This window comes from Girardinichthys multiradiatus, chromosome 10 (genome assembly GCF_021462225.1).
Source record: "Girardinichthys multiradiatus isolate DD_20200921_A chromosome 10, DD_fGirMul_XY1, whole genome shotgun sequence".
In the NCBI taxonomy this organism is placed as follows: domain Eukaryota; kingdom Metazoa; phylum Chordata; class Actinopteri; order Cyprinodontiformes; family Goodeidae; genus Girardinichthys; species Girardinichthys multiradiatus.
The window spans coordinates 35,123,016-35,136,318 of NC_061803.1; the positions used below are offsets into that span (position 1 = coordinate 35,123,016).

The following is a 13,303-nucleotide window of genomic DNA, read 5'->3' on the forward strand; positions in this document are numbered from 1 at the left end:
AAATGAAATAATATAAGATGTTTTTGGCAACACGGATTGTTAAATATCTTATATAGGGGGAAACAAAGTTAATCAAATTATTAGGTCAACCACTGCCCTTACCCTGGGTCCAATCCAAAAGGTAACTTTGTCTACTGTGGGAAAGTTTTAATGGAAAAAAAATAGTGTTCTATTTGTCGCAACACCTCATAGCCATCTGTCTTTCCCATCATTCCAGTATTTCCTGATAAACTTGATTTTTCCTTCGAGACAACCTAGAAGTGCATTTCCTGTGTCTTGTGCAGCCAAAAAGGACCACGACATCTAAAACCGGAGGTAAATAGAGCATTTATGGTTATTTATGAAACGATGTTTCAGAACAAGTTGATATTTTACTGTGAAAATCTGGAATTGAGGAGTTAAGTTGCATCAAACAAAACAGTTTTTTAAGTTTAATAGAGGAGGAATGCCTGAGTGAAGGGTTCGGAGTGAACACAGCAGAACAAAATCATGGGAGGAAGTATTTACAACCTCAAAGATTTGTTCTATTTTTGCCTTTTTGTCACACTTTAACATTTCAGATCATCATAGAAATGTCAATGTCACACAAAGGTAACCTGAGTAAATAACAATAACCTGAGTAAATGATGATTTCATTAATTACAGGCCTTATATGAAAAAATAATCATCCCCCGATTAAATCATGAATTAACTGTGATTAACCATATTTTTGGAGAGGTGAATTTAATTTACAGCCAGGCCTGAAGTCTCTGGTTCCAAAACAAATCACTCAAACAGAGCCTGTCTGACAACATGAAGTAGGCTAAACGATTTCAAAAAGCAACACATCATGTCTCAATCTAAAGAAATTCAAAAACTGATTAAAACACAGTCACTGATATCAAATAGTCTGGAAAATGTTCAGGCTTTTTCTGAAGCTTTGGGACTCCAGCGAGCCACAGAGAGGACCCTTTTCCATAAATGGAGAAATATTTGAACAGTGGAGAACTGTCTCAGAAGTGGTTGGCCTACCAAAATTACCCCAAGAGAACATCATCGGATCATCCATGAGGTCACAGAGGAACCCAGAACAGCATCAGCAGAGCTTAGCTGCTTTGGTTAAGGCCAGTGTTCAGAATTCAACAATAAGATAGAGACCGGTTTAAAGGCCAAAATCGCTGCTTACCACAAAGGTCCGTCACACATTTACCAAAAAACATCTTAATGATCACCAATAACTGTGGTAACCTGAACAGTATTTCAGAAAAAGAACATCATACCAACAGGCAAACATAGTGGTGGTGGTGTGAGGATCAGGGGCTGCTTTGCTCTAACAGGACTTGGACCACTTGCTGTAATTGATGGTTCTCTATCAGATAATCTTGAAGGAGAATTCCAGTTCATCAATTTGTGACCTTAAGCTCAAACTCACTTAGGTTATGCAGCAGGACAATGATCTGAAGCTGACCAGCAAGTTCACCTCTGGAGGGCTAAAAACATCAAAATTATGATTTTAGAGTGTGCCAATTGAAGACGAGACTTCAATCTAACTTAGATCCTGTTATGGGACTTAAAACAGGCAGTTAACGTTTGAAACCACTCCAATGTGGCTTAATTAAAATACTTCTGCAAAAAGGTCAATTTTTCCTCCAAAGCTGTCAAAGAAGTGGCGGCTGTTGTTGCTGCCAGGGGTTTATCCTTCATTCTATCTTTGGACTCTGATGGATGCAGATTGTTAACCTAAAAGAACATAGTGTTCAGATGACAGATGTTTCAGTTCTTCCAAAATTCGGGAAAGCCTGGAAGAGACCTGCATTTAAATACAACTTTCCACAGGTTAAGACCTGACAACCTGTAAGCAGCAGTCAGAGCAGGACTAGTTTTAAAAAGGCGTCTTTGCTTCTCTGGACGGTAACTTCACACGTAACAGGCTGCAACCAGATCCCTTCAACCCTTCTCCCCCCTCTTGATGAATGTGGGCCTGTGACACACACAGCACGCCTGTACTCGGGGTTCACGCGTGTCTGTGGAGGAATGCCAGAGATAACATGTGGCTCTCACACAGTAGGACAGTGAAAACTGCTGAAGTTACTTTGACGAAAGAGGGATTAATTACGGCTGAAAGGAGCAACTCACAGGTCAGACAGAACATTTCTCCGGCATGTCTTCTTCTTTGGTTGGTTTTCAAACACTACTTCCTCTCACTGAGAGCATGTCTTCAAAATGCAACGTACAGATACTAACAGTGTGGAAGCGCTGTCAATAATAAACAAGCACGCGACAACAAACCGCCGCTGGAGCGAGGACATTGCGTCATCTGCACGAGGACAACGCGACGTCTACACCTCCTATTGGTTCAAACTCAGATTATCTGGCGTCTTGTGGTTTACATCAAAATCAATGTGAAATATGGTCAATTATAAGAAGAAGAAGAACAGGAAAAAAGACAATATGATTTCCTGTCTTGTGAGTTGAGCGTAAAAATCTAATAGAAACATAAGTTTCTGGTTGAGGTACAAAAAAAAAAAAATGTCCAAACATCTCAAAGTCCGACATTTTTCCATTCTTTTAATTGTTTCTGTCTATTATCGTCGTGTTTGATCTGTTTATTTCGTAAGTTGATCAAATACCGACAGTTCCTTGCAACAGTTTCCATGTCTCTTTAACCTTTTCGCATTTTGTAACGTCACGATCTGTTTTATTGAGTTTGAGGACCAACTCAAAGTCTTTTTCTAACAAATAAAAATCTGAAGAATAAATTTGTTTTTTGTTCCCAGAGTCAAATCTGTGTAGAACCACCTTCTGCTGCGATTATGCTGTAGGTTTTTGCAGGAAAGTCCAATTTTCACATCGAAGTACTTTTTCTTCTTCTTATTATTATTATTTTTTGCTCAAGCTCACATTGGATGAAACGCATCAGCTGTCAAGTTCAGATTTCCAAATTTCATTTAGGTCTGGACTTTGACTGATCCATTTTAACACATGAGCTATGCTTTGATATAAACTGTTGTTCTAGCTGTATGTTTAGGGTGAATCTCCACCCAGTCTTAAGTATGTAGTAAATAATAAGAAATCACACCACTCTTTTTCATATTTTTATTTTCCAAAAATTTTAATCATTTGCCTTACACTTCACAAATATTTGCTACTTGGTGTCAGGTATGAAATCCCAATAAAATAACTTGAAGTTTCTTAAGTAATAAAATATGGAAAACTTCAATGCATTTGTGAATACCTTTCAGATAAGCTTATTTGGTTTTTAATTTCCAAATAAAGTGATATAAAAATGTACACCGTGTTTGCATCATTGTGATGTAGATTCATTCCTTAACATAGGAGTCTTTTATCTGATTAAAATAAAACTCATTTCATTAAGTGTTTAATAAATTCATGGAAGGGTAGCAGTTTCATCCTCATGCAAAGTACGAATGCAAAGTCTATTCCTATATTTAATGTTATTGGAAAGGATTAGAAACCGCATTCAGAGGTCATGAGTCCCTGACCCAGCTGTCCGCGGTTCGATTCCTGAGACCTTTGCTGCATGTCTGCCCATTTCCGTCTGTATTCTGTTAATTAAAGGCCACTACTGTCACAAAATAATAAAAAATCGAGGTACCAATTAATGTTATGAATGCAGTGAGACACGGAATGCTGTTAACATCTGGATTTTATCCGCTTCCCTCTAAGTGCATTAATAATTAATTAGTTCAACATGCAGAAAGAGGTTGAACTTCAGCTACTGTTTTTCTCCTGATTTTTATGGGCTGCGCTCTGACACTGTTTGTACATTAAACATAGTTGGGAAGGATGCGCACAATAAAGACGCACTGACGGTTCTGTGAAAGAGTCCAGTCTCACCTGCCGGTGTTGAGGAGCAGACCAGAGGGCTTCAGGCGTCCTTTGACTCTTCTTCGCAGCTGTTTTAACCAGACTGACTCACTTGTCAGATTTCGACCCCTCTGCAGAATCCGACCGAATCACGAGCGCCAGCAAGGATTTGGACTCTAATCCAAAGCGCACTCACTGCGGGTTTATTACTGGTACTGGCAGGTGGCCGAGGTTCGGCTCCACATTGCAGGCGGAGCGCGGTTCAAAGGTCCGTGCATGTTTTGGTAATTCGGTTTTCTCTTTCTCAACAATTCCTAAAAACAGACACAATGTTTACATTTTGTGCTCATAAAGGGTTGGAAAAGTTTAATTATGTTTTATCATTAAAAACAATAATAACAGACCGTTAGATAAACTCAAAATGACCAATTTTGTATACTCCTTATTTAGCTCCTAATCTAGTCAGTGACTGTTGGAGGCCCTGATTCTTCTGTACACCTCAAAGCTGTTGTCCCAGATGTTTGTTTCACCACAAACCCAGCAGGCTGCAGACGAACATGAACATTCGAATAAATAAATCACATGATTTTATCTCAAGGGCTGCACGGTGGCGCAGTTGGTAGCACTGTTGCCTTGCAGCAAGAAGGTCCTGGGTTCAATTCCCAGCCTAGGGTCTTTCTGCATGGAGTCTGCATGTTCTCACCAGGTACTCTGGCTTCCTCCCACAGTGCAAAGACATCCCTGTTAGGTTAATTGGGCACTCTAAATTGCCCTTAGGTGTATGAATGAGTGTGTGCATGGTTGTTTGTGTGTTGCCCTGCGATGGACTGGTGACCTGTCCAGGGTGTACCCTGCCTCTCGCCTGTAGACTGCTGGAGATAGGCACCAGCTCCCCTGTGACCCACTATGGAATAAGTGGTAGAAAATGACTGACTGGTCTTATCTCATATGAGACCATCTATGTTCAGTGATGTCATGGAGGGTTTCAGAATATGAGAAAAAAGGCTTCTTTGCTGATGATTTTGTTTTATGTATATCACTTGTTTTTGTTGTTCTTTGCTGGTTTCTGGTGAGAAAAACCTAGAACAAAAAACGTGTTCACTCGCTGTTGCATTCTGATTGTTGTTTATCTGAAGCTGACCGTTATTAAACAGCCCTGCTTGTTCAGATGATAGACTATTTAAAGTAAATTAAAAATATATTGCTTGTAAAAATAACTATGCAGGAGCACTACTCCTCTTCGCTTACTGGTGCATCACAATAAATTAGAACGTGTAAATAGATTTATTTCTGTCCACTCTGATGATTATGGCTTGCAACAAATTAAAACTCAAAATTCAATTTCTTAGACAGTTACAATATACAGTATCATAGTATGAATCTATGAATATGAATTTAAGCTTTTGAATTAGATAATCAAAATAAATGAACTTTCTGATGAAATTTTAATTTATTGAGATGTAACCTTTATTGGGCTATCTGAACACAGGATCTCATTTTGTAATATTTTCATATAATACCTGTTAAGGGTCTATTAAGCTTAATTCATGACATTGTGCAGATGCTAAAGCTTTCGCCTCTTTTGCAGGGCATGGCTCTGTGTGGAGCTAAGATAACCCAGTTCTTGGGGGCCAATCTGTACTCAGAGGCTCCTGACGGAGGATGGGGGTGGGTGATCTCTGTGGCCTTTTTCCTGGTGGAGACTTTCACATATGGTATCATCAAGAGCTTTGGGATCTTCCTCCAGGACATGATGGAGGAGTTTGGCGAGACCAACAGTCGGGTCTCGTGGATCATTTCCATCTGTGTGTTTACTATGACCTTCAATGGTAGGTAGAAAAAACAAACCTAGTCTATAAGTCTTATTAAAATTACAGTGAACAAAGATTTCTATTCAATCTGCAGGTCCTCTCTCCTCAGTGATGACTAACCGTTTTGGCTTCCAGTTTGTTGTTATTATTGGAGGATTACTTATTTCCACTGGAACCATTGCAACCAGCTTTACTAGTTCACTCAATCAGATATACATCACCTATGGCTTAGTTGCAGGTATTCATTTGACTTCTTTTACACCAATAAATGTTGAATGATGATGTAATTCTTTGACGTTGTGTCCGACGGTGCAGGTCTAGGCTACTGTCTGACTTTCCTGCCCACTGTCACCATCCTTTCAAAGTACTTCAGCCGTCGGCGCTCACTGGTCATTGCTTTGGCTTCTACTGGGGAGTCCTTTGCAATGTTTGCCTTAGCACCAGGTAAGAGCAAGAGTTTCTTTAATACCTACAGTGCCTTGCTAAAGTTTTTTTACCCTTTGAACCTTTTACATATCAAGCCATTGCCAAAATCTTTTATGTGTTTGATTGGGAATTATTTTGTATAGAAAACCAGAGAATTGTTTATAATTAGATGAAAATGGATGGAAAATGAGACATGATTTTCATTTTTGTTTTATTAAAAACAATAGAAAGGTCATTTGGAGTCAGCCACCTGAGTGCATATGTTTTAGAACCACATTTTGCTGTGATTACAGCTGAAGGTTTTTCAGGGTGTCTATACCAGCTTTGCCCATCTTGAGACAAATATTTATTTCCCTAACTTCTTTGCGAAATAGCTCAAGCTCAGTCAAATGTGTTGGGAAATGCTTTCAAGTCCTTCCAGGTTCTAACACATGCTTTGATCTTAACCATTTCCATTGTAGCTTTGGCTGTATAGTTAAAGGTGTTGTCCTGCTGAACGGGCGACCTCTGCACAAGTCTTGCAACCTCTAATAGGGTTTCTTCCACCTCTGTATTTAGCTCCATCCATCTTACCATCACCTCTGACCAGTTTACCTGTCCTCGCTGCAGAGAAAATCCCAATGCATGATGCTGCCACCACCATGTTCACTGTGGGGGTGGTGTGTTCAGGGTGAGGTTCAGTGCTGGTTTTGCACCACACATGGTTTTTCAACTAACAACTGCTTTCTTCTTGCCACATGTCCATAAAGACCATTTGTGCAATGTAAAACTAATCCTATCAGCAGTCTCACACCTGAGCGGTCCATCGCTGCAGCAACTATTGGCCTTTTTGCAGCTTCTCTGATTAATTCTCTCCTCGCCCGAACCATTAGTTCAGTCATGTAAGGTTTGCCATTTGCTAATTTTTGTATGATTGATTGGACAGTGTTCAGTCAGAGGTTCAAAGCTGAGGACATTGTTTTGATACCTCACAAATGCTTTACAGTTCTCCACAACTTCATCTCTGACTTGTCTGCTGTTTTCCTTGGTCTTCCCGATGTTCCCTACCAAACCTTGTAGACCACTGAACAGCTGCAGTTATACTTAGATTAAAAAATACACAGGTGGAGTATGTACTAATTAGGTGACTTCTGGAGGCAGCTGGTTAAAGTTTATGTACAGGTATCAGAGTAAAGGAGCTGTATACAAATCTGGTGAAGAAATTTAAACCGTGTCTCCTTTTCGTTCCACTTCCTTAATTGTTAGTAATAAAATACACAGTGGTTGTAATACCACAAAATGTGGTAAAGCAGTGCACTCAATGGCAATTTAAAAGAAGCTGACCAATCACACGTCATTATCTCTGCCTTTCAGCCTTTTCTGTTTTAAGAGACAAAATTGGCTGGCGCCACACCATGGCAGTGATTGGAGCTCTGCAAAGTATCATCATCATCTGTGGTGCATTGCTTCGGCCAATTATTATTAAGCCCAGAGCGACGCAAAGTACAGAGATGGACCCGTTTTCCCCAAAGGAGCTGGAAGCACTCAAGACACAAGAGAATGCAGACTGTTTGGTTCTTGAGAACCTTGAGGTGAAGAACAGTGAGCTAAGCAGAGGGTATGTGAGCACCGGTGACTCAGGTGTCCAGTCACTTAAAGACAGCAGCACACCAGAGCACAATATGTTACTGCACAAAGAAGCAAACTTAGAGACAGGTCCAAACTTTTTGGAAAAAGATAAAGAACCAGAAAAAGAAAAACAAAACAAAGATGAGGAGAAATCAGTAGACAAGGAAGAAGGTGATAAAAAGTTATCTGCAGCAAACTCTATACTCCTAGACTTCTCCATCCTCAGAGAGTGCAGCTTCATCCTCTACTCTCTGTTTGGACTGTTTGCCACTCTGGGCTTCTTCGCCCCTCCGCTCTACATCATTGAACTGAGTGTAAACCGCGGCGTGGAGCGAGAACAAGCCACCTACATGCTCTCCATCATTGCTGTGGCTGAAATCTTGGGACGATTCTCCATCGGATGGGTCCTGTCCCGGGAGGTGTTCAGGACAAGAAAGCTTCTGGTGCTCCTGATGTGCGTGATCATGATGACTGTCGATTTGGTGGGATTTACTTTGGTAAGAGAGTTTTACGGTCTGGCTGTGTGTTGTGGTCTGTACGGGTTCTTCATGGGAACCCTGGCATGCACTCACATCCCCATGCTGGCCGAGGAAGAGGTGGTGGGCGTGGAGAGGATGTCTTCAGCTGCTGGTGTCTATGTGTTCATTCAGAGCTTTGCTGGACTGGGTGGACCACCACTTGGAGGTAGGAAAGATCTTTTTATAGGTTAACATAGCAACGTTATAACTGATTTTCTAATAGCTGCCATGTTTTATCTCTCTTGTCCTTAAAAATCCCATAAGATAAAAATCCAACTCTTAACCTGTTAAGCCCGACCAACCCGCCCACCGGTTTTTTATGTCTTACCTTTACACAGGTACCACAAGTTTGCATGTAGACCTTATAACAGTGGAGCTATACTTCATTTATTTCAGGTCTGTAATTTCGGGTGAAAATTGCTTCTAAAAACCTTAGTGCTTCAAAACCTTGTCCTGCAGTCCGTCCATCCTCTTCCACTTATCTAGTACCTGGCTAATAGGCCCAGGAGAGTATCCTGGACCTAGTTCCTCTTCCTAATGATCCTCTCCAGTTTATTCTAAGGAATCCAAAACGGTGTTCTCAGGCCAGAAAGATTATAAAGCCAATTCAGCAAGTTCAGGCTCCGCCATATGGTCTCCTCCCAGTAGGATGGGCTCAAAAATCTCTAAGGGAGGCAACCAAAAGAAATCCTCTCTAGATGACAGATCTCCTGTCGGTTTGTAGGCTGAGGTAAATCAAGAGTTACACCTGAGCTCAGAGACAAGAGCAAGACATACATAACTCCAGACATGGCACTGGTCCCTCAGTATATATCTCGGGCTTTATTCCACCTTCACCTGTGAACAAGAAGCCAAAATACATTAACTATATAAAGGAGGAGGCCAAGGGTGTCTAGTCAGAACAATGTCCTCACACTTAGAGGAACTGTCTTTTATCTCAGCCACTTCATGCTCTGTTGTGAACTTCTTCAATGCACACTGAAGGTCACACTCATTTAAAGATACCAACAGAACCCCATCATTGGAATAAAAACAAAAGCAAAGGTTCCCATCCTCTTCTCCTCAGCTATAAATTCCTGCTTATGAGCACCACAAACAGTATCAGCGACTCAGATTGAGTCCAACCCAGACAGAGACAAGCTGGGCTTTATGCCACGAATGCAGACGCAGCTTTTCCTTTGAGTATACAAGGACCAGCAGGCCCTAAAAAGCTAAGTTGCACCAATTAATTTGCTGGTGATTGAAAATTGACAATTTGGAGCTTGACTGGTTCTAACCAGGGAATGGCCGATTGGAAAACCAAAAAATCCTAACTTTTTTCATTTAGTAAACACACCTCATGTAAGAACTACTAGGTTGTTTTCTAACAACACTCCTAGGTGTGATTGCAGTTGCTGAGTGATTTCAGTATCACGAAAACTAATGATAGCTTTGTCATATTACAAAATGAGGTGAATGAAGCAACTCAACTCAATGTCTATTTATAGAACTTTTAAATCAACAAAAGTTGACCACAGTGCTAAACAAGCGAGGATGACAGCTTAGTTTTAGGAACTTCCTTCAAAAGCTGATTAGCAGACCCAAGCGTACTGTCAGTTCAGAAACTGATGTACCCGATCATTCAGAGATTAAAAACAAGCAACGACATTTTAAAACCAAACTTGTCTTCCACCAGCGAAGTGAAGAATGTTTGGATGGTCAAGGTTTGCGCTTTCCAGTAGGATGCATAGACAGTGTTTCAGCTTTTCCACATGCTTGTGAGGAATAAAGCCTTTGACACTGGCTAAGAGCCTGAACTTCTTAAAGCTTGACTTAATGACTGAAGAAACCTGTTTATCAAATTTAAATCCCTGTCAATGGTCATACACAGGAACTTAACTAATAAATGAAGAAAGGGAATAAAGGAACCTAGAGGTCAGACTTTCATTGTGCCTATGCCCAGACAAAATTACCTCGATTTTGTCATCAAAATTTAAAAGATGCCTGCTCTGTTATGATTTGTGGGTGTTTTGGGGGTTTTGTTGGTCTTACTTCACAGTTGAAGTTTTGAATCATGTTTCTGTTATTTTTCTGGTCATGTTTTAGTTTTTGTCTTGTTCATGTTTTGTCAAGTTTGGTTTTTGGATCTGGTTATGCTTTAGTTTCATGTTTTTCTGGTTTCTATTAGTTTGTATTTGTATTCAAGAGTCTCTGTTTTGTTCCAGTCATGTTTTGTTCTCTCCTGTCTGTTAATTAACTTAATTCGGTTCATCTGCTCCAAGCTAATCTGGCTCCTTTCTTCACGCTCCATATACAGGTCCTTCTCAAAATATTAGCATATTGTGATAAAGTTCATTATTTTCCATAATGTCATGATGAAAATTTAACATTCATATATTTTAGATTCATTGCACACTAACTGAAATATTTCAGGTCTTTTATCGTCTTAATACGGATGATTTTGGCATACAGCTCATGAAAACCCAAAATTCCTATCTCACAAAATTAGCATATTTCATCCGACCAATAAAAGAAAAGTGTTTTTAATACAAAAAACGTCAACCTTCAAATAATCATGTACAGTTATGCACTCAATACTTGGTCGGGAATCCTTTGGCAGAAATGACTGCTTCAATGCGGCGTGGCATGGAGGCAATCAGCCTGTGGCACTGCTGAGGTCTTATGGAGGCCCAGGATGCTTCGATAGCGGTCCTTTAGCTCATCCAGAGTGTTGGGTCTTGAGTCTCTCAACGTTCTCTTCACAATATCCCACAGATTCTCTATGGGGTTCAGGTCAGGAGAGTTGGCAGGCCAATTGAGCACAGTGATACCATGGTCAGTAAACCATTTACCAGTGGTTTTGGCACTGTGAGCAGGTGCCAGGTCGTGCTGAAAAATGAAATCTTCATCTCCATAAAGCTTTTCAGCAGATGGAAGCATGAAGTGCTCCAAAATCTCCTGATAGCTAGCTGCATTGACCCTGCCCTTGATAAAACACAGTGGACCAACACCAGCAGCTGACACGGCACCCCAGACCATCACTGACTGTGGGTACTTGACACTGGACTTCTGGCATTTTGGCATTTCCTTCTCCCCAGTCTTCCTCCAGACTCTGGCACCTTGATTTCCGAATGACATGCAGAATTTGCTTTCATCCGAATAAAGTACTTTGGACCACTGAGCAACAGTCCAGTGCTGCTTCTCTGTAGCCCAGGTCAGGCCCTTCTGCCGCTGTTTCTGGTTCAAAAGTAGCTTGACCTGGGGAATGCGGCACCTGTAGCCCATTTCCTGCACACGCCTGTGCACGGTGGCTCTGGATGTTTCTACTCCAGACTCAGTCCACTGCTTCCGCAGGTCCCCCAAGGTCTGGAATCGGTCCTTCTCCACAATCTTCCTCAGGGTCCGGTCACCTCTTCTCGTTGTGCAACGTTTTCTGCCACACTTTTTCCTTCCCACATACTTCCCACTGAGGTGCCTTGATACAGCACTCTGGGAACAGCCTATTCGTTCAGAAATGTCTTTCTGTGTCTTACCCTCTTGCTTGAGGGTGTCAATAGTGGCCTTCTGGACAGCAGTCAGGTCAGCAGTCTTACCCATGATTGGGGTTTTGAGTGATGAACCAGGCTGGGAGTTTTAAAGGCCTCGGGAATCTTTTGCAGGTGTTTAGAGTTAACTCGTTGATTCAGATGATTAGGTTCATAGCTCATTTAGAGACCCTTTTAATGATATGCTAATTTTGTGAGATAGAAATTTTGGGTTTTCATGAGCTGTATGCCAAAATCATCCGTATTAAGACAATAAAAGACCTGAAATATTTCAGTTAGTGTGCAATGAATCTAAAATATATGAATGTTAAATTTTCATCATGACATTATGGAAAATAATTAACTTTATCACAATATGCTAATATTTTGAGAAGGACCTGTATACACCTCCGATCTGTTTATTCCTTGCGGAAACATTTTCTGTATCATGCTCATGCCTTGTTTTATGGATTGTGCTATGAAAACCTCTCTGATGCTTAGAAATGCAATTGTTTAGAGTTTGTTTAGACACATGAAGCTCCTCTTTCTTTCATTTCTCTCAGCATGGAAAACAAGCATACCCCAGCCCCAGCAGAGGAATAAATAATATCATGCCATCACATGGTAGCTTCATAGTTTACTAAACTTGTTTCATCGTGCCCATTTCGTCTGCCTACAGGTATGCTGGTGGATGTAACTCAGAACTATGGAGCAGCGTTCTACTCCTGTGCGGTGGGCATGGGACTGGGTGCTGTATTCCTGGGTTTGGTTAGACCTGCTAAAAAAGGACTACCCTGCAGGAGGAGAAACCTGCAACCCTCTGCAGTTAAACATGAAAGGAACCCTGGCTACAAGGAAGAGAGCGGAGAGCTGGACCGGACAATGCACAGGACTGCTCAGAGACAGAAGATAGGCAGGACATCAGTCAGGGAGGAGCCACTAGAGAAGTCAAGGAGATTAGAACTCATTGAGCTGGAAATGCACAAATGAAATAACAAATCCGTAAATGTATCAGGTGAAAAGCCATGGATGCAGTAAAGACAAGGACCAACAGTTCAGTGAGGGGAGTCATACTAAAGTGTTAGATCAAAATATGGAGTTGTGCCTTAAACGTGATGTACCATGCAGTATTCTTATGGCAAATATGAAAATTTATGTTTTTATCTTTTATCTGTGTAAGTTATAGTGTAGTGTGAATGAACAATGACATGAGTGTAACACAGAGCTGCAAACAAACGATTCTATTGCACTTGCTTTAGAAAGAAAATCACAAACCTCAGGGGACAGTAACTAGTAAATATTTTTTTAATCAAATTCTTAACAAACTGATATTTTTTTAATCAAAGGTATGTCGAAAATTGTCTTTTTGTAATCAAACTGTGTTGTATCACAATAAAGCAATGACCTGTGTTGAACTTCTCATTTATATATTAGTTTTATTTTTGTTTCATGAAGCAAAGGCTCACATATTCATCACATCATTCAGTTAAGATTTTGCATGGTCATGTAAACCCATCCATCCATACCAAACACACGTTAATGTTAAACTGAGAATAAACAGGTCAGACTGTCATGTATTTTTCAGACTCAAATTAAAATGTGAAAACTTTTCACGTTTTAAAAATGAAAT

The 13,303-nt window shown here is 40.6% G+C and overlaps 2 protein-coding genes across 9 annotated transcripts in view; one reads left to right on the forward strand and one right to left on the reverse strand.

The window, feature by feature from the left end:
- The window catches only part of LOC124874981 (arylsulfatase G-like), a 25,853-nt gene extending 21,877 nt beyond the window's left edge, over positions 1–3,976 (reverse strand). The window contains exon 1 of one of the 5 annotated variants that reach the window (XM_047376704.1): positions 2,116–2,397. The gene's annotated coding sequence lies outside the window, so the exon portion shown is untranslated. Of the gene's footprint in view, positions 1–1,831; positions 1,967–2,115; positions 2,398–3,837 lie in introns of those variants that run through there. The other 4 variants (XM_047376700.1, XM_047376699.1, XM_047376701.1 and 1 more) reach the window with 4 other exon arrangements.
- Positions 1,953–13,099, forward strand: LOC124874979 (monocarboxylate transporter 7-like). Of its 4 annotated transcripts, none has more exons than XM_047376695.1 (6): positions 1,953–2,117; positions 5,396–5,636; positions 5,713–5,856; positions 5,934–6,062; positions 7,398–8,336; positions 12,353–13,099. In XM_047376695.1, the coding sequence occupies exons 1-6, from the start codon at positions 1,953–1,955 to the stop codon at positions 12,661–12,663; spliced, it is 1,929 nt and encodes a 642-aa protein (XP_047232651.1). In that variant the 3' UTR covers positions 12,664–13,099. The 4 variants fall into 4 exon arrangements, with proteins under 4 accessions (XP_047232651.1, XP_047232652.1, XP_047232653.1 ...); XM_047376697.1 differs by lacking the exon at positions 1,953–2,117 and adding an exon at positions 3,952–4,075; XM_047376698.1 differs by lacking the exon at positions 1,953–2,117 and adding an exon at positions 3,974–4,091.
- The last annotated feature ends 204 nt before the right edge of the window (positions 13,100–13,303 follow it).

Coding starts and splice junctions, on each gene's coding strand:
- LOC124874979 (XM_047376695.1), top strand. CDS start 1,953: ATGTGGGCCTGTGACACACACAGCACGCCTGTACTCGGGGTTCACGCG. Junction 5,857..5,933: donor CACCTATGGCTTAGTTGCAG/GTATTCATTTGA, acceptor CCGACGGTGCAG/GTCTAGGCTACTGTCTGACT. Junction 6,063..7,397: donor AATGTTTGCCTTAGCACCAG/GTAAGAGCAAGA, acceptor TCTGCCTTTCAG/CCTTTTCTGTTTTAAGAGAC.